The sequence below is a fragment of the Hordeum vulgare genome, chromosome 6H (genome assembly GCF_904849725.1).
Source record: "Hordeum vulgare subsp. vulgare chromosome 6H, MorexV3_pseudomolecules_assembly, whole genome shotgun sequence".
NCBI classification, from domain to species: domain Eukaryota; kingdom Viridiplantae; phylum Streptophyta; class Magnoliopsida; order Poales; family Poaceae; genus Hordeum; species Hordeum vulgare.
In genome coordinates this window covers 483575723-483596474 of record NC_058523.1, presented here as the reverse complement: position 1 = coordinate 483596474, position 20752 = coordinate 483575723, and the positions used below count along the sequence as shown (strand labels likewise).

Sequence of the window (20752 nt, the reverse complement as noted above, 5' to 3'; positions counted from 1 at the left end):
GAGTTACTAGATAAAGGCTATATTCGCCCAAGTTCGTCACCTTGGGGATCACTAGTGCTTCTAGTGGAGAAGAAGGATGGATCGTTGAGAATGGTTGTTGATTATCGAGGATTGAATGAAGTGACAATCAAGAACAAGTATGCACTGTCGATGATCAATAATTTGTTTGACCAGTTGCAAGGAGCTAAAGTATTTTCCAAGATCGATCTGCGATCAGGATACCATCAGCTGAAGATTTGAGAGCAGGATATACCGAAGACAGCTTTTACCACAAGGTATGGGCTATATGAGTACATTGTTATGTCATTTGGTCTGACTAACGCACCTGCCTATTTCATGAACATGATGAACAAGGTGTTTATGGAGTTTTTGGATAAGTTCGTCGTGGTGTTCATTGATGATATTCTGGTCTACTCGAAGAATGAAGAGGAGCATAAGGAGCATTTGCGTTTGGTACTTGGGAAGCTCAGAGAACATCAGTTATATGCCAAGTTTAGCAAGTGCGAGTTTTGGTTGAAGGAAGTTGGTTTCCTCGGACACGTTATATCCGGAGAAGGAATAGCAGTAGACCCCACCCAAGTTGTCACAGTGACTAATTGGGAATCACCCACGTCAGTTGGAGAGATCCGGAGTTTCCTTGGACTCGCAGGATACTGTAGGAGGTTCATTGAGAATTTCTCTAAGATTGCAAAGCCCATGATGGAGTTGTTGAAGAAAGACACCAAGTTCAAATGGGCTGAGGAATGTGAGGCCAGTTTTCAGGAGTTGAAGAAACGCTTGGTTACAGCCCCAGTGTTGATTCTCCCAGATCAACGCAAGGATTATCAAGTGTATTGCGACGCTTCTCGTCGAGGACTTGGAGCAGTGCTGATGCAGGAGGGAAGAGTTGTTTCGTATGCCTCACGACAGCTTAAACCCCATGAGTTGAACTATGATACCCATGATTTGGAGTTAGCAGCCGTAGTGCATGCGTTGAAGACATGGAGACATTTTCTCATCGCAAACCATTGTGAGGTGTACACGGATCACAAGAGTTTGAAGTATATTTTCACACAGAAGGAGTTGAATCTCAGACAGCGGAGATGGTTGGAGATCATGAAGGATTATGATATGAGGTTGCACTATCATCCTGGAAGGGCTAACGTGGTAGCCGATGCGTTGAGTCGCAAGAGTCATGTCAATACACTCATGACCGGAGGGTTACCCAAGGAGTTAGGAGAGGATCTTCGCGAGCTATGTTTGGAAATAGTTCCGAGAGGTTATGTAGGAGCATTGGAAATTCAGTCTACCTTGATGGATAAGATCAGAGAGGCTCAGAAGACTGACAAAGAGATTGCCGAGATAAAGGAAAGGATGAGCAAAGGAAAAGCTAAAGGATTTCGTGAGGATGAGCACGATACCTTATGGTTTGAGGATCGCGTATATGTGCCTAATGACCCCGAGATCACGAAGCTGATTCTGCAGGAGGCCCATGATTCGCCGTATTCGATTCACCCAGGAAATACAAAGATGTATCTGGATTTGAAGGACAGTTTCTGGTGGACCGGAATGAAGAAGGATATTGCTGAGTATGTAGTAATTTGTGGTGTATGTCAGACAGTGAAGGCAGAGCATCAGAAGTCAGCAGGTTTGCTACAGCCATTGTCGATACCCGAATGGAAGTGGGACAAGCTAGGCATGGATTTTATCACGGGATTGCCCAGGACTCGTTCAAGATATGACTCGATTTGGGTTGTAGTCGATCGTTTGACAAAGGTAGCTCATTTCATCACAGTAAAGACCACTTACACCAGTGCTAAGTTGGCAAAGATATATATGACCAGGATCGTATGTCTGCATGGAGTTATGAGGACCATTGTATCAGATAGAGGAACCCAGTTTACCTCAAAGTTCTGGAATCAGTTGCATGAAACTTTGGGTACCAGGCTAGAGTTTAGTAGAGCCTTTCATCCACACACAGATGGATAGACCGAGAGAGTCAATCAGATTCTGGAGGACATGTTGAGACCTTGTGCGCTAGATTATGGATCTAGTTGGGACGACAATTCGCCATATGCACAGTTCTCTTACAACAACAACTATCAAGTCAATTTGAAGATGGCCCCTTTCGAAGCTTTGTACGGAAGGAGGTGCAGGACACCGTTGTTATGGGATGAAGTTGGAGACCGCCAGTTGTTCGGACCAGATTTGATTAAAGAGTCTGAAGAGAAGGTTAAGTTGATTCGTGATAGACTCAAGGTAGCCCAGTCCAGGCAGAAGTGCTATGCGGATTCAAAACGCAAGGAGACAGTTTATGAAGTCGGAGACAGGGTTTATCTTTGTGTGTCCCCACTTCGAGGAGTTAAGAGTTTTGGAGTTAAGGGAAAGTTAGCACCACGTTTTGTGGGACCATACAAAGTTTTCGAGCGTATTGGAGAAGTTGCTTACAGGTTGGAATTGCGAGAAGGATTGTCACGAGTTCATGATGTGTTCCACGTTTCCCAGTTGAAGAAGTGCCACGCCCCGTGCCGCGCCTCCGCCGCCGCCCGCCAACCGCCGCCCGCCCGCGCCGCCGCTGCCAGCCGTCCCGCTCGTCGAGGTAGCCCCGCCGGTTTTCGCAAGAAAACCGTCCAGTTTTTTAAAACCTATATCTGTTTTTTTAGATTAGCTCGGTTTTATTTTTTTCGGTTTAGCTAAATAGCGGACGTTCGTCCGTACTTCGTTTTAAAGAAAGATGTTCATCCGTTACCCACAGACAGCGAACGATCGTTCATTAGCCTGTTCGTCAGTTTTTCTTTTTTCAGGGATTTTCCGTGATTATTTTCGCTCGTGATTTCTGCCCTAATCTTCGTTTTAGTTTATCTTTTCGCTCGTTTATCAGAATCTGGTGGTTCAAGCACCTAGATCTTCGTCTCGAAGCCCTCTTTCTGTTTAACCAACTTGAACAAGAGTTTTGTACTGTAAAAATTTGACTCTAGTCCAAATTAGTAAACGGATCTTGTTTCTTCCGCAGTTTGAGTTTCGTTGCTTCGTTTGTTTTGATTCTTTTTGCAAACCGGAGTTCTTCAGTTGAACTTTCTGGTTAGATCTCTTATTTGAGTTTTACCCGTGCTTCTAGTTTGAGTGCTTATGTATGTTATAGTTTTGTTGCGATAGAGTACCCGGAGTGCGAAGCGTGCTACTACGAGTCTCTAGGTTTTGCGGATCATCAGCAAGGCAAGTAACACTTTGATCAGACCTCTTTATTATCCAGTTTTTATTGCATTAGATCAACCCTCAAACATTGCATGGTTAGGATCTGATTATCATGTGGGTTTTGGGAAGTAGATGATGAGGTAGAACCTATTGACATGTTTATTACCAAACCTTTGGGAGTTACTTCTACGGTATGCTTATATTGCTATGCTATGCTTGTAGACATGGATTGGGTGAGTGTATCCATGACAGATGTGAGTATTGTTAATCAATGGTTAAGTTAAGGTGGCTACTTAAATACACGTCTGGGTGGATTGTTTGAGGCACCCTAGGGTACCCAGTGGTTGTTAGGGCACCTGGAGAAATCGAGCGTTGTCCTAGGATATCCCGGAGTAACCGTGTGATCATCCTACGGTCCGCCACCCAGGCTCAAAGAGATCATAAGATTATTCATACTAGAAACTTCCATGTGCAGCCACAAGCCAATATGGGCTCTCGCATGGTTGAGTAAGTTGCGTGAAGCTCTTGAAGAGGTAGACTAGAAGATGTAGTGGGTTGTAGGTGGTACTGTCTATCCAGAGTACAAAGTAGAGAGTAAATGCTTCAGAAAGACGGTGTGTCGAATCTCCGACCATGGATGTATTCGAGTCTTGTCGGGAAAAGTGCGCAAACCTCTGCAGAGTGTACAAACTAATCATGGTTAGCCGTGTCCTCGGTTATGGACATCTTGAGTATCTGGTTCTTGGATTATCATGTTGATATCATCACTCTAAATTAATTTGCTGGGTTAATGATGATGTTTAATTATCATGTTTAACAACCACCATGATATTTAAATAAAACTTATTCCTTTGTTGTAGGAAAAAGATTGGCTTTATGCAAAAATGTTAACCATAGAGCTCTCCACCAACCTTATATGCATGTAGAGATAGCATTTCATTTTGTTCATTACTCTATGTGTTACACTGCCAGCATATTCCATGTGCTAACCCGTTTCGGGCTGCAACATTTCATGTTGCAGACTTTTCCAACGACGAGTAAGGTGCCATTGGTCATTGTCTTTCACTCAGCTATGTCGTTGGAGTTGATGGACTCACTTTATCTTCCAAGCCTTCCGCTGTTATCATTTTTAGATGGCCTTAAGCCATATTATTGTAATAAGTTCTCTTTTGAGACATTCGATGTAATGAGTGTGTGATTGAAACTCTGTTATAAATCCTCAAGTATTGTGTGTGTCAGCATTACCGATCCAGGGATGACACTGATGCACACACGCTAGACTGTTTGAGGTATGGTCACTACATCTATTGATCTCAACACATGAGTAGGTGGCTCTCTTTCGGAAAAATGGATCTGACAAGTGTAAGTGTGTTTTGAGAGCTTCCTTTGCGAATGAGATGTAGGTGGAGGGGTATATATAGGCAACCCCGAAAATCCAACCGTTACAACATTATTGCCCAACTCGATGACACCGAAATGAATCTCGATGGTACCAAGTTGAACTAAATGTGGCAACTTTTGAATTCTCGGTGAGACCTATATAGGAATCTCGGTGGTACCGATACGATGACCTAGACCAGTTTCCAAATCTCGGTGAGACCGATTTCAAACTCGAAAATTTCAATTCTTGAAATCTTTTCAACGAAAGGTTGGCCACTGAATGTCGGTGGCCCCGATGTGAAAGTTGGTGGTACCGAGATGGTAGGGTTTGACATAGGATATGTCAAGTGTAAAATCGGTATGGCCAAATGGTAATAGTTGGTGGCACCGATTTTGTTGATATGGTATTGGATAGAGATATTTTGTGAGATAATTGCTGAGTATTTTTGGTGGCTGTCTCTAAGAACTTGAGCAACCAATTCATCATAATACCCCACCCCCTTTTAACAATATTGGATTTCCTATGGACTCAAAGTGATTTCTCACAAATGTAAAATGTAGAGTCTTCTTGCTTGAAGCTTGAGCCAATCCTATTCCTTACCTTGCATCAAGGGGCTTCTCCTTGCAATCCTATAGCCAAGGCATCTTTGAACTTTTTTGAAATATATTTAGATAAGACCATTAGTCCAATGATGCATATGTTGTGATTCATTACCAAAACCACCTTAGGGAGCAATTCTGCTTTCACTGCGCCCTGCCACCGTGCAGCCCGACATCTCTGCCCCGCCAGATGCCACCGCCGCCACCGCCTCCGATCGACGCCTCTGAGCACCTTCGTGGTAAGTCCGGCGTGAGCTCCCTCAAATTGTTGACTAAACCCAAAAACAGTGCATGGTTTGGCAAATACTCTAGTATCAAACTTAGGTCCGGTGTTCTTTTTATTATGAAGATAAAATATTGTGGTTTGGCAAATACTCTCGTATCAAAACCATAGTTTTTAGGCGCAACCAAACAACCCTTTGTAAATAAGATTATAGTAATCTGAAAAAATTGTAGTATTCTTAGAATGTTTTTAAAATACTTTGCTATCAAACTGGGCCTTAGGGTGTGTTTGATAGCAAAGTATTATATAAATGAAAACTACAATAATTTTCTATATAGGTACATGATACCATGGTTTTTCCATAACAGAGTATTTTAAAGTATTCACGGTACATAAAACTTGATTGGTTGTTGCCACAAAACACAATATTGGCTGTTGCTGGAAAACACAATATTACTACTAGCCATTGTATTCAAATTCAAACATCGGCACCTACATACCCGTTAGCACATGCAGCTCGCCGGCTATTTGAATATTGTTTCCGTTGAGCTTCTGTAGCTAACTAGTTGGATATCCTTCATGATGTGCGTACATAACAACTGAATGGCTAGCTTATATGTATAAAAAAAGACCACGCATAGCATGGCATATCCTGTGACTCACCTGGTGGTGAAGCTACACATAGACGGGGCAACTTTCCCTTCTTCGCATCACCATCGAGGTTAGTCCCTTCTTTCGTCTACCCTGTTTTATAAAAAGAGGTCTCAGGTTCTTTTTATTATACACGGAAGAAACCACAGTTTTTCCAATATTGCAGTGTCAAAAACACAATTGTTAGGGCAACCAAACAACTCGTTATAAATAAAACGATGTTAATCTTAAAAATGGGGCCTTAGTTCTTTTTTGTTATATAAACTTAGTTCTTTTTTATTGTATAAACTTAGTTCTTTTTTGTTGTACAAACTTAGTTATTTTTGGTGGTATAAACTTAGTTTTTTTGTTGTTGTACAAACTTAGTTCTTTTTGCTAACAATTCTACGGTGCTTAACTATGTTCTATTTCTTTTGTAGCTTTCATTACAAGTTTTAATTCAAAAAAATATATGGACAATCCACCAAGCAACGAGTCGGCAGGTGACGCGAAGAAGTGGAATCAGGGCAAATTAGAGGGGTTAGAGTGGGTTATCAAAAACCTTGAAGAAGACAATGTCGCGATGAAGAATGAAAGGGATAGTCTGCTCACAAACGGTGCTAATACCCTCACCAAGTCAAAGAAACTGATGGAGCCGAGGGATCAGTTGACAGATGAGACAGACATCCTCAAGAAGTTGAATAAGAACTCAGGATAAAGAACGCTAACCTAAAGATAGACGTTGCTCAGTCCAAAAAAGAAGGAGAAAACAATCGGAAGAAGCTTCTCCAGCTCAACATAATCCTTGATGAAGAGTAGTTTTAAACTCTAAAGTTTAATTATGAGTATATTTAGGTGATCAGTACTAACTTTTAAACTCTGAAGTTTATAAGTATGTTTAGTTAATCATTACCTTTTGTGAAGTTTTAGCTCTTAGTTTCTGAAGTAGTATTTTTTATCAATAAAAAAATTGCTCGCGTTTGACGAAGCTCGACGCGAGCAACATGTCACATACTGTTGGCGTAGGATCCAACACCACCACTATTTGCTAATTGTGGCGCCATATTGGTGTCGTCGGGGTTCCACGCTAGCAAGGCCGTTTTGTCACGCCATAGCTAGGCTTTTTTGCACTAGTGCAACCAGTTTGTCCTCCTTGGTGAGATCAACATGTTGACTGGTTGGCATGGGAGTTTTCAAACCTTTGCACTCTTGCATGTTGAACTTCTTGATTAAGTCCTTGGTGTACTTGGTTTGAGAGATAAACATACCTTCTCCCGTTTGTTTTATTTGCAAACCAAGGAAGAATTTCAGCTCACACATCATGGACATCTCATACTTGTCGGACATCAACGTTCCAAACTTCTCACTAAAATGTGGGTTAGTAGATCCAAAGATAATATCATCCACATAAATTTCTCACTAAAATGTGGGTCAGTAGATCCAAAGATAATATCATCCACATAAATTTGGCACACGAAAAATTCGCCATTAACTCTTTTAGTGAATAAGGTTGCATCAATTTTACCAATCTCAAAAAAAAAATAGTGAGAAACTTTGTTAGGCATTTGTACCAAGCTCGGGGGCTTGTTTAAGACCATATAAAGCTTTTTGAAGTTTATAAACATGATTAGGTTTCTTAGGGTTCACAAAGCCGGTAGGTTGTTTCACATAAACTTCCTCCTCAATTTCACCATTTAGAAAAGCACTTTTGGTATCCATTTGGTAAAGAGTAATATCAAGGTGATTGGCATAAGCGAGAGGAATACGAATGGCTTCAAGTCTAGCAATGGGGGCATAGGTATCATTGTAGTCCATGCCTTAGACTTGCGTGTAACCTTGAGCTACGAGATGTGCCTTGTTGCGGATCACTTGGCCATCTTCATCTTGCTTGTTCCAAAGCACCCATTTTGATCAATGATGTTGTGCTCGTCCTTAGGTTGCTCCACGGGTGTCCAAACTTCATTCATCTCCAAGTTGTGTAGCTCTTCATGCTGGTACCGATTCGTGACTCCTTTTGTCTGGTACCATTTCCCCTAATTTTCTATATGAGTTGTATACATTTGCCGGTTTCTATTTCTACAGATTGTGTATTTTGACTTCTAGTTTTTAATAGATTGTGAGTTGATATGAATTCATTCGAGCTTTTCAGGTGTAATGTGCAATCTGAACATGGGTTCAAATTGCCAAATATGAATTCCAAATCATTATGTATAATATACTTATTGTAAAACTAAAATCGTGTCGCATAAATTCAGAGGTTAATTCGGGTTTAAAGTCTTGATGCATAAATTAATATAGAGGCTGCGATATAATTTGGATTGACCATGGAGAATGAAGTCGTACTAATAATTAATTTGATGTATTCACCAACAATATGGATATGATTATCTCTGGTGAATACTATATTGAAAAGTTAAGTTACAAGTGATGAAGTGAGCATACAATGTATATTGATATTAGTATTCAACTTAATGCAGCACTAAGAAGCTTCGATTGGTTCGGTTTCGCACTACCATGGTTGATTTTGTATCACATACTAGGTACCGAAGTAGGATCAGCTTGGTCTCACCTCAAGTGCTAGCTATTAAAGTGTTCATGTGGATGTGCATATTTGCCACTTATTTTGCTTTGTATATGTTCAAACAATTCTCTTGATAATTTACCATTTTCGGTCTAACAACTATATGTATTACATCTATAGGAATGCCACAAGCACATAGCAATCACGTACTGCAACATAGTTGCAACTTTAACATGATTTATACCAGGTCATGTGATTGATTATTTTTCTCGCGTAATTGTTGTTTCCAAATATTGAAAGAATCATGCAAGCTGAATATTATTAGAAAATAGTGAGGATGAAGGCATGGTGGGTTCATGCTCAAAGCTCCAGTCAGTCAATACTCCACACATTTTTTTACGTTGTATTGAGGTCCTTAGTTCTTTACTCTGGCATATGTGTTGCAAAATGGCTTTATCAACCAATTCTAATCCTTTCTCAAGGCTTGGATGAAACTCATTCAAATCCTATAATGTTTATGATATGTATGTACGTATTTTTTGTAAGCCATGCTCTAGGTTAAATAGTAATGGATGATAAACCAAAAACCCTTAGCTATACGAGATTTTCCCAAGAAAAGATAGATATGGCCTAACTTTACAGTACCGACTACTGCTGATAAAAAAAACCTTTTTTGGCTATTGTGGCGGCATCGAAATTATTATCGTGTTTGCTTCCTTGCATTTAGGAGAGAGCAGCCACACACTAAGAAAGTTAGGTCGTTTCATTAGCTTTTCTCATCTCTTTCTCAAGGTTGTTTGTCATGACAAATTTCCTTTGATAGTCTAAAATAAAGCTTAGAATCGTCTACACCAATGTTTTAGTGTTTACAATTCATTTTTATATAGATTGTACTTACGATTCTCAAGTGGCCTTCTACACTCTCCATGTCATTCATTAGATTTTAATATATTTTCTTTTGCTTATGTTTTTTAGTTCTGAAGCTTTACCATGTGAAACATGCTCTCATTAGTGAAAAGTATATATACTTACATTTTTCATGTACGATTGCCTTTATTGTCTCATTAGCATGGTAGGCGCTAATGCAACCAATACCCATTACGCTGTACATTATATTTTAGGAAGCTTCATGTTTTGTTGTTTCCTTTTGGACTTCTACTATAACTTTGATTTTTTTTGTCACAATGAATACTTAAACACTACTGGAATTCAGTTATTTGCCGTCTGCCTGATCTTTGCCGTCAGCTGCGAGCAAACATACGGCAAAGGAATGGCTGATGGCAAAGATACTCATTGCCATCAGTGCTTTCTTTGCCATCTGCTCGCAGACGGCAAAGATGAAATAGACAGACGGCAAAGACACGACTAATGGCAAAGAATGATTAGGCAGACGTTAAAGGGTCACCGCAGCTCAAGTCGTTCCCGTTACCGTTAGCATAGGGCCCCTTTGTCGTGTGCCTCGACCCCTCTGCCGTCAGTTTGATCCCCACGCGGACGGCAAAGTGGATGGCCTTCTAACGCCCCGTCTCCCCACTCCCATCTGCCCTCTCTCCCAGATCCATATCCCTCTGCCTCTCCCTCCCGTCCGTGCGGCTCGCTCCCCCAGCGCGCTCCTCCCCAGATCCCATTCCTGCCAACGAGCTCGTCCCCGACCACCCATGGCCACGCCCCCCGCCTCGCTGCCGCCGTCTAGGCAGCCAACTACCCGCGAGAAGAGCAGATCGGGCCGCGTGACAGCGGATAGGCATGAAGGAGGATGCGGTCGCGACCGTTGCGACTGTTGGATTCGTGGGAGATGGGCGACCTCAACGAGGCCATGAGCCGCCTGCTCCCCCACCACCGCCACCGCCGTCGCCGCCGCCTCCGTACTTCCACCTCCAACCGCAGCAGCGCAATTGAATCCTCCTCCGGTCCCATCCCAAAAGCTTATTTTTCATTAGCATCGATCCGATACACGGTGGTTAGCTAGGCGCCATCGTTGCTTTGCTCTGTTTTGTCCTAATTTCGCCGCCGGCGAACTCCGCGTCGATCTACCCATGTTCTGTGTGGCTGATCTGTTTGCTAGTGTTTGATTCGAGTAGGAAAAGAAACTATCTAGCATGCGTGTTGTTTCATCGTCCTGTAAGGGGATTGGATCTTCTTCCAAGGTCTCATCTACGGGTTCATTTTGGTAGGCAGGCAGCAGGATGAGCCAAGAGGACTCGACGAGTGCCGCCGCCGCGCAGAAGCCGACGAGCCGGCCGACATCAAAGCTCAACGAGAGGATCATGTCGTCGCTGTCGAGGAGGGCGGTGGCCGCGCATTCGTGGCACGATCTTGAGATCGGTGAGGACTCAGTTTCTATTTCTGGATTTACTGGATGCCTTGATAAAAATAAAAGAACCGACTAGACGGCGGCGCCGCACGGTCGTCCTCCCGTGCGACGGCTGGTTGTAGATACACACATAAGCTAGCAAGCGACATAAAAGTGGCATGCAGATGGCCGTATCAAACTGCATGTGCATGCATCGTATTAGTAAATAATACTAGATAAAAAATCTGCTTGTGACCAATTCCTTCTCTGCTTTTCATCATGCATGCATTCAATGGCGCCTTAAATATTTCCTCTAAAATATAAGATTAAAAAGGTTTATTTCTAAAACCGTTAACTTCATCGATGGTCTGTTTTAATCGTTTACTTTTTCACGACGAGGTCTTTAATAGTAGATCCCTGATACGTCTCAAACGTATCTATAATTTTTGATGGTTTCATGTTGTTATCTTGTCAACTTTGGATGTTTTATTTACCTTTTATATCTTTTTTAGGACTAACTTATTAATTCAGTGCCAAGTGCCAGTTCCTGTTTTTTCTGTGTTTTTGACTCTTTTCAGATCTGATTTTGGAACGGAGTCCAAACGGAATAAAATCTCCGAAATATTTTTTTCCAGAACAGAAGAAGACTGGGGGACTTGAGGACCAAGGCAGGAGGCCCACAAGGGGCCCACAAGTCCTGTAGCCGCGGCCGGGGGGGCCGCGGCTACTAGGCTTGTGGCCCCCTGGAGCTCCCCTGCCCTAGCTCTTTGGCCTATTTATTCCCTAAAATCCCAGAAAAAATCAGGGCGTCCACGAAACCACTTTTCCGCCGCCGCAAGCTTCCGTTTCCGCGAGATCTCATCCGGAGACCCTTCCTGGTGCCCTGCCGGAGGGGACTTTGGAGCTGGAGGGCTTCTACATCAATATCATTGCCTCTCAAATGACTCGTGAGTAGTCCACTTCAGACCTACGGGACCGTAGTTAGTAGCAAGATGGCTTCTTCTCTCTCTTGGATCTTCAATACAAAGTTCTCCATGATCTTCATGGAGATCTATCCGATGTAATCCTCTTTGGCGGTGTGTTTGTCGAGATCCGATGAATTGTGGATTTGTGATCAGATTATCTATGAATTATATTTGAGTCTTTGCTGATTTCTTATATGCATGATTTGATATCCTTGTAAGTCTCTCCGAGTCTTGGGTTTTGTTTGGCCAACTAGATCTATGATTCTTGCAATGAGAGAAGTGCTTGGTTTTGGGTTCATACCGTGTGGTGACCTTTCCGAGTGACAGAAGGGGCAGCAAGGCACGCATCGTGTTGTTGCCATCAAGGGTAACAAGATGGGCTTTCATCATAGATTTGAGATTGTCCATCTACATCATGTCATCTTGCTTAAGGCGTTACTCTTTTTTTATGAACTCAATACACTAGATGCATGTTGGATAGCGGTCGACGTGTGGAGTAATAGTAGTAGATGCAGAAAGTATCGGTCTACTTGTTTTGGACGTGATGCCTATATGTATGATCATTGCCATAGATAACGTCATGACTTTGCGCGGTTCTATCAATTGCTCGATAGTAATTCGTTCACCCACCGTCTACTTGCTTTCATGAGAGAAGTCACTGGTGAACACTACGGCCCCGGGGTCTACTCACAACTATCATATCCGCTTTTACTTTTACTTTGCTTTGTTTACTTTTTGCTTTCAATTCTCACTTTGCAAACAATCTATAAGGGATTGACAACCCCTTCATAGCGTTGGGTGCAAGCTCTTTGTGTTTGTGCAGGTACTTGTGACTTGACGCGATCCTCCGACTGGATTGATACCTTGGTTCTCAAACTAAGGGAAATACTTACCGCCGCTGTGCTACATTACCCTTTCCTCTTGAAGGGAACACCAACACAAGGTCCAAGGCCGCGGGGGAATCCTTTGCATATTTGCCAAGGAAATCCCTATAGGCGTAGCCAGCAGCAGAAGGATTTCTGGCGCCGTTGCCGGGGAGATCAAGTCAAGATCTATCCAAGTAAGTGTCACAAGCTCATCTCTTGCATTTACCTTTTTTGCCAGTTGCCTCTCGTTTTCCTCTCCCCCACTTCACATGTGCCGTTTTCATTTGCCTTTCTCCTTTGTCGTTTTCTTTTTCCTTTTGCCGTTTTCCTTTGCGAGTTTTCTTGCTTGCTTGTGTTCTTGTTTGCTTGTTGAAGTCATCATGGCTGAAAACACCAAACTTTGCGACTTCTCGAATACTAATAATAATGATTTTATTAGTACTCCGATTGCTCCCGCCACTAGTGCGGAATCATATGAAATCAACGCTGCCTTGCCGAATCTTGTTATGAAAGAGCAATTTTCTGGCCTTCCTAGTGAAGATGTCGCATCCCATCTCAATACTTTCATTGAACTTTGCGATATGCAAAAGAAGAAACATGTGGATAATGATGTTGTTAAATTGAAGCTTTTTCCGTTCTCTTTGCGAGATCGTGCAAAAACTTGGTTTTCTTCTTTGCCTAAAAATAGTATCGATTCTTGGAATAAGTGCAAAGATGCTTACATATCCAAATATTTTCCGCCGGCTAAGATTATCTCCCTCCGTAACGATATCATGAATTTGATGCAACTTGATCATGAACACGTTGCACAATCTTGGGAGAGGATGAAGTGAATGATTAGAAATTGTCCCGCTCATGGCTTGAGTTTGTGGATGATTATACAAATCTTTTATGTTGGTTTGAATTTTGCTTCTCGCAATATCTTGGACTCCGCCTCAGGTGGAACGTTCATGGAAATCACATTAGGAGAAGCTACAAAACTCCTAGACAATATCATGACCAACTACTCTCAGTGGCAAACTGAAAGGTCACGTGGTAGCAAAAAGGTACAGGTTATAGAAGAAATTAACTCGCTTAGTGCTAAGATGGACGAGTTGATGAATTTGGTTGCTAGTAGAAATGCTCCCTTAGATCCTAATGACATGCCACTATCTTCCTTGATTGAGAGTAGCAACGCTAGTTTGGACGTTAATTTTGTTGGTAGGAACAATTTTGGCAACAACAATTCTTTTAGAGGAAACTATGTTCCTAGGCCTTTTCCTAGTAACTCCTCTAACAACTATGGCAATTCTTACAACAACACTTATGGAAATCATAACAAATTACCCTCTGATTTAGAGAGTAATATCAAATAGTTCATCAACTCTCAAAAGATTTTCAATGCGTCCATAGAGGAAAAACTACTCAAAATAGACGATTTGGCTAAGAGCGTTGATAGGATGTCTTGTGATATTGATGCTTTGAAAGTTAGATGTGCTCCTCCCAAGGTTAACTTGGATGAAACTTTAAAAGCTATGCGTGTCTCCATGAATGAGAGCAAAGAAAGAATCGTCCAAATTCGCGCTAAGCATGAATGGTTCAAAAGGGTGTGTTCTAGTGATGCAAATCACGAAGATCTTAAAGTGCTTGGTGTGACTCCTCTTGAATCTTTGTTTTCGCGTGTCAAACCTATTGATGAAGGGGCTGGATATGAATCCACTTTGGTTAAAAAACGCCCCAATGATTCGGAGTCCACCTATCTTGATGATAAAGGTGTGGAGAGTGGAGTAGAAGAAATCAAAATATTGGGTAGTAATGAAACTCCCACTTTGGATTTCAAGGAATTCAATTATGATAGTTTCTCCTTGTTTGAATGCTTTTCCTTGATGCAATCCTTGCAAACTCTCCACATGCTTATAGCCAAAGCAAAGCCTTTACCGCACATATCGTAGATGCTATGACGAAATCTCTTGAAGAGAAACTCAAATTAGAAGTCTCTATACCTAGAAAAATTCATGATGAGTGGGAACCTACTATCAAGATCAAAATCAGAAACTATGAATGCAATGCTTTGTGTGATTTGGGTGCTAGTGTTTCCGCGATTCCAAAGTCTTTATGTGATATTCTTGGTTTTCATGAGATTGAAGAGTGTTCTCTTAATTTGCATCTTGCGGATTCTACTTTCAAGAAACCCATGGGAAGGATCAATGATGTTCTTATTGTTGCAAATAAGAACTATGTACCCGTGGATTTCATTGTACTTGACATAGATTGCAATCCTTCATGTCCCATTATTCTTGGTAGACCTTTCCTAAGGACTACTGGTGTTATCATCGATATAAAGGAAGAGAATATTAGATTTCAATTTCCTCTAAAGAAGGGCATGGAGCATTTTCTAGAAAGAAAATAAGATTGTCTTATGAATCTATGATGAGGGCTACTTATGGTTTGAGCATCAAAGATGACTATATGTGATTCCATCACCTTATGCCTAGCTAAGGGCGTTAAACAATAGCGCTTGTTGGGAGGCAACCCAACGAATTATCCTTTTCTTTCTGTTTTGTGTTTTCCACACTTTCATAATTCTGTTACGATTGTGTTTTTTGTGTTTCTTTTGCGTTTGTGCCAAGTAAAACCGATATGATTAGTCTTGGGGATGATCGTTTGATCATGCTGGAAAAGACAGAAACTTTCTGCTCACGAAAAGATTTTTTTCTTCTGTGAGAGCTTTTGAGTTGATTCTTTTTTCTGCTGATTTCTACGCAATTTCTTCAGACTGTCGTAATTTGTCAGAATTTTTGAAGTACCAAAAGTATACGAAGTATACAGATTGCTAAAGATTGGTCTGCTGTTAACAGATTCTGTTTCTGTTGAGTTGATTGGTTATTTTGATGAAACTATGGATAGTGTCGGGGGTATTAGCCATGGAAGATTGAAAATACAGTAACCCAACATCAACATAAGTAGAATTTAAGTTTGCTACAGTACCTAAGTAAGTGGTGGTTTGCTTTCTTATACTAATGATATCACGAGTTTCTGTTTAAGTTTCGTGTTGTAAAGTTTTTAAGTTTTGGGTGAAGTTCTTATGGACAAAGAGATAAAGAGTCGCAAGAACTCAAGCTTGGGGATGCCCAAGGCACCCAAGTTGATTCGAGGATGCCGAAAAAGGCTAAGCTTGGGGATGACCCGGGAAGGCATCCCCTCTTTCGTCTTCAATCCATCGGTAACGTAACTTGGGGCTATATTTTTCGTCTTCAATCCATCGTCGACGGAATATTCAGTCATTCATTGGAAACTAGTTGATTTTTATTTAAATTTAGTACAGTACGTACTACACAACCAAACAAGTCTTCAAAACAGGTCCGGTCCATGCCATTCTAATCGTTTTTTTAGATACATGTCATTCCCATTCATACCTGGCCAAACGGACCGGGCTAAACAGGCCGGCCCACCATGACGGCACGACACGGGTCCGATCCGACACGATTTAAACGGGTCATGCCAGGCACGCGACATGCCTCGGGCCGTGCCTGGGCCTGAAGGCTGGGCACGCGGGCCGACACGGCACGGCCCTTTTATTCTTTTTACATATTTTTAATATATATACATAATATATGGTCCAACAGGCCTAAAAACAAGTCCATGAGACTGAAATTATACGGTCCAGCGTGCTAATCGGACAAACAGGTCGGCCTGTTTAATAACCGAACCGTGACTGGGTCTGAAGACGCAGCCCACGAACTGGTACCGCACGGCCGATTACTAAACGTGGCTCAGTGGGCCGTGCCGGGCCGGCGCCAGGTATGTTCCAATTCCAATTCCAATCGGGCCGGAACGAAACACGGCATAAAGGTGCGGTAGCACCAAAAAGAGGATGCCCTCGATCGAATCCCCCCATCTCATCTTCCTCATCAGAGGAAAAAGCCAAACCGAGCCTGCAGTTGCAATCCCTATACGCCTCTTCCCCAACAAGTCGAATCCGCCCGCGTTAAGGAAGGATGTGCTCCCAAGCCCCCAAATCCCTAGACCTCGACCCCTCCCCTGTCCCCAGATCCCTAGACCTCGACCCCAAATCCGAGCCCTGCCCCGGCGCGATGACGGCGGCCGAGCTCCCCGACGAAGCGGAGAACCCCTGCCTGTCGCGGTTTCGCCTCCGGCGACTCCTCGCCTTCCTCTCGCGCCAGCGCTACGATGTCGCCTTCAACGGGTGCGTCCCCTTCCCCTTCCCCGATTCAACACAGGAACCAGTACTTGTTTGCGGAACTGATCTAGGTTAATTTGCAGGCTGATGCTGCAGGCGAGTGCGCCCTTCTGCTTGGAGTATCTGCAGTGGCTCGTGAGGAAGGGCCTGTGGGAGGACTCCATCGACTACCTTGATGGCTTCCTGCCTGCCGGCCCCAAGAGCCTCCACGCCCACGCCTTTCGTAACTTCCTCTTGATGCATCACTACTTGGCCAGCATCGCCGCCGGGGATGGGTCCGCCATGGACAAGCTCCTTGCCCACCATTGGATGCAGCACGTCGTTGCTGCCGGGAAAACGAAAGCGAACCACACCTTTCCTCGTGTCATGGCCCAAGCCCTGCTCTCGTCGGAGGAGCTCAGGTACGACCTACAGCTTGCACGCGTTGCTCATTCAGTTGCCCTCATGGAGGACTCATCATATGAGTTTTCTTATATTTCAAAAACATAAATCACCCTGAATGCTGGTTAGGGCGTCCATGGACTGGGATGGAGTGAGGAGGGAAGCTGTGTACATCCTCTTCAGGTTAGCGTCGCGGACCCCAGAGCTCAACAGGCCGCTCACATTGCCGACTTGCTACACGAAGCCGCACCAGGTGCTTCCCATTGACGTTGGCTCCGGGTAATTCATCGGATCTCAAGCCTACGCTAGTTATTTGCTGCTCAATGTGCACACTATAACTGGTGATTTTTGCTTTGATAGATTGTGCAGGAGGCGGCGCGTCAAGGAACAGCGGCCCCATCTACGACCAGCTGCTGTTGCGAGGGCCATCCTTTTCAGGGGGAGGTAAAACAACATACACATTCATATTTGCTGGGCTAATAGCATCTTCTCTGGTACGCTCATCTCATTGATGTTTCTTGCTTTTTTACAGTCAGCGTTACACAAGATCTCTAGCCAACTCAAGTTTCGGTATAACCAAGGAATTTCTCCTTTGCATACTTGTGTACCCTGCACATACCTACCTATCAGTGAATAATCATGAATCGTTTTTCTTTCTAATGCGTAGAATTCATTGAGGATGCAAAGGAATGGTTTGCGACTATCATGGGTTTGTTTCTACTCTGCTGTCCTGTTGTTTTAGATAAGTAAACACCTTTTGGTATTTCATGTGTATTGTCGTACATGTGGCGACTGATGAACTGTGTTATCTTCAGATGAAAGCTTACGAGCTGGTTCAGATAAAGTGGCTTCTCTGCTCCAACAAACTGTGAAGGAAGGTAACCTCTCACTCTTGTTTTGCTCTCTACCCAATGTCATTTGCCACCGTTTTGGTTTACTCTTTGCTTATTTTCTCTCTAGATTTTACTGCTGCGGTTTTAATATTTGCGAGTTTATTTTGTTTCACTTGATTTATGCTTTAGGCATTCCTGTGATCTGTTCTATGAATCAGTAAATACCTAGGCCATGCTACAGTTTATTGGAAATCTTCAGTTTCGGTCTTAAGGACATTGTTTGCGCCTATTTGTAGAAGTTTTCTCTACACAATGTAGGCCAACGTCCAAATGCGAGCACATCACAGCATGTTTGCCCTGCATATGGTAGTAAGTGAATATATGCATTCTCATTGCGGATGATATATGTGCATGTTTCGATTTCATTAATTCAGTTGATAACCGTTCGTGCTTCTATCTGCTCCTCTTTACCCACTTAGTTCGTAATTTCGTAGGGGGATTTTTGTTTGAAAAGCCATGTGTAAGATATCCTTTTCTCAGTCGTGGTGAGTGATGCATCTGTTCTTTTGCTTGTTTTCTTTACATGATAGCTTGGGACGACATACTGCAGACGTGCATGTGCAATGCATTAAAACAATTTTTCACCTGCATGTATTCATTTTTAATCTATATTGTGGAAAATTGGAATTGTGACTTTCAAGTTCTTTGATCTAAATACTGTGATTAGAAACTGGAACTTTGACTTAACTTTCTCTCTCCTAGCTTTACAAAATCTCTTTTCAAGCTTTATGATTTAAAACCATGTACTGTAGAAGTCTGCACGTGATATTCTTCTCATGCCACTTTTAATTAAGCAAATAGTATAGGCAAGTGGATATATTTATTACTGATAATGATGCATGATGTTTCAGTTTCATTAGTCCAGTTCATGACTGGCCCCGCTTCTTTCTGATTTCTTTTTACCACATGGCTTCTAAATTTCTACGGGAAAATACTTATTAAAAATAATAATTTGGAAATATTCTTGAGTCTGAATCATCCATTTATTACCTATTTTTGTTCTTTACTTATTTTCTGTCTCATGGTAGTTTTTGGGTTGCATTTGCATTCAGGAGCTACTAAGCTTGGCATACTGCAAATGTGGGATGCGCCATCTTATCACCTGCACGTGTCCTTTTTCTTTTTTTGTAATATATATAGGTTCTGCTGAAAAATCCTTCTCTTGAGAAGAAACTAGTTGAATTTAACTTGGTGCAGCCTCTTTTTGAAATGTGCACAAACCCCTGCGCGCACCTTTGGTCAATGTGATATTCACTGTTAGAGAACACTAGACATTATGCTTTGATTGTACCCAATGATCCTCATGAGCATTGATTCTTGGATAGGCCAAGAAAAGAGTCAAGAAGGTGCCTGCGATGGTTCCAATCCCAGAAAGAATCCAAGGGCAGAATTGGCAACTATTGATGGATATTTGGATTCAAAAAGGCAACGTTCTACCGGAACTTTTGGGGAAGCAAGCATGGTAAGATGCTGGTTTTATCCCTGCTTCTACTAGCAAATATTACAGTTAGCAGCAGAATGTCACACTGCAAAATGTTTTCATTCTAAACTATAGCTGAATAATACTCCCTCCGTATCAAAATAGAAGACGTTTTTTGACATTGTCGTAGTGTAAAAAAACATCTTATATTTTGATAGAGGGAGTAATATTGAAAGAACAAAGTATGCTGTTGTCAGCAGGACTTGGACTTACCACTATATTTGTCATTAACTGTAATGTCAAATCTGGCATTTTCTTTTGTACTGATCTTGGTAGGGTGAGTAAGATTAGTCCAAAGGTGGTCGGGGTGCCTCTCTTAGACAAAATTATTCATATTGCTAATTATAGATGGTTGCATACGTCAATGTTGATCAAAACACATGGCTATTAATATGATGCTGAAAATTAACTTCAACTCTCAGGATGTGGTACATGGGAGGTGGAACTTCTTTTTGTTACTAGCAATAGAGTGTGGAAACTAGGTTTGCATATCTGCCAAACATTTTGCTGAACTGCACACTGATTCATTTGCATTTTTTGAATGAAATTTTTTCAATAGTTGTGGCTTGCTTTCATGTGGCATGAATTCACGCAATTGACACAAGTGGAATTGGTGCTGGATTGCAGGTGCACATGAATGACGTTTGGGCTGAAGCTCACTAGCTGGCTGGTGAAATCAACCACCTTAGGTTCATAACCAGGACAGGGTGACTGTTAAGATTAATTAACATAGTCATTAAGGGATTAATCCCTGCTTGTACTAACCGCATGCAGTTGCAAACTGCTGCGCCGGTTCTCTGTTCAACAGGCACCGGTTCTCTGTTCAACAGGCACCTCCTCCGAACAAACACCTCTCTACTGGCGTCCCCTCCCTTGTATAAATAGCAGTTACCATCCAATAAAGAGGACACTTGATTCATTTTATTGTATGAACTTCTCTGCCGATCTTTATTTTAACACGTTGTCAGCACCTAGTTTCTACCGAAAGCAAAATAGATCAGAATCGAAGGAGAATCGAGTGACGGTGAGGATGGCCGTCGCCGCTATCTTATTGCCGCTATGATGGTCACCACCACCAAGCGGGTCACCGCACCAATGGATTCGGCCCTGGTGCCGTTGCTCCTCATCTCCCGCGCGCAGATGAACAAGGGACTCGATCCCTGGCT

At 42.4% G+C, this 20752-nt stretch overlaps 1 protein-coding gene across 1 annotated transcript; it reads left to right on the top strand.

Moving 5' to 3' along the window:
- The first annotated feature begins 16515 nt into the window (after window positions 1-16515).
- On the top strand, window positions 16516-20510 carry LOC123402222. Its single transcript, XM_045096116.1, has 9 exons — window positions 16516-16838; window positions 16916-17233; window positions 17343-17492; window positions 17574-17657; window positions 17746-17783; window positions 17881-17922; window positions 18029-18091; window positions 19432-19568; window positions 20214-20510. The coding sequence occupies exons 1-9, from the start codon at window positions 16630-16632 to the stop codon at window positions 20247-20249; spliced, it is 1077 nt and encodes a 358-aa protein (XP_044952051.1). The 5' UTR covers window positions 16516-16629; the 3' UTR covers window positions 20250-20510.
- The last annotated feature ends 242 nt before the right edge of the window (window positions 20511-20752 follow it).

Excerpts from the sequence above, each read along its gene's own strand:
- LOC123402222 (XM_045096116.1), top strand. The coding sequence starts at position 16,630 with ATGTGCTCCCAAGCCCCCAAATCCCTAGACCTCGACCCCTCCCCTGTC. Across the intron at positions 17,923-18,028 it reads ATGGTTTGCGACTATCATGG|ATGAAAGCTTACGAGCTGGT; the intron begins GTTTGTTTCTAC and ends TGTTATCTTCAG. Across the intron at positions 18,092-19,431 it reads CCAACAAACTGTGAAGGAAG|GCCAAGAAAAGAGTCAAGAA; the intron begins GTAACCTCTCAC and ends ATTCTTGGATAG.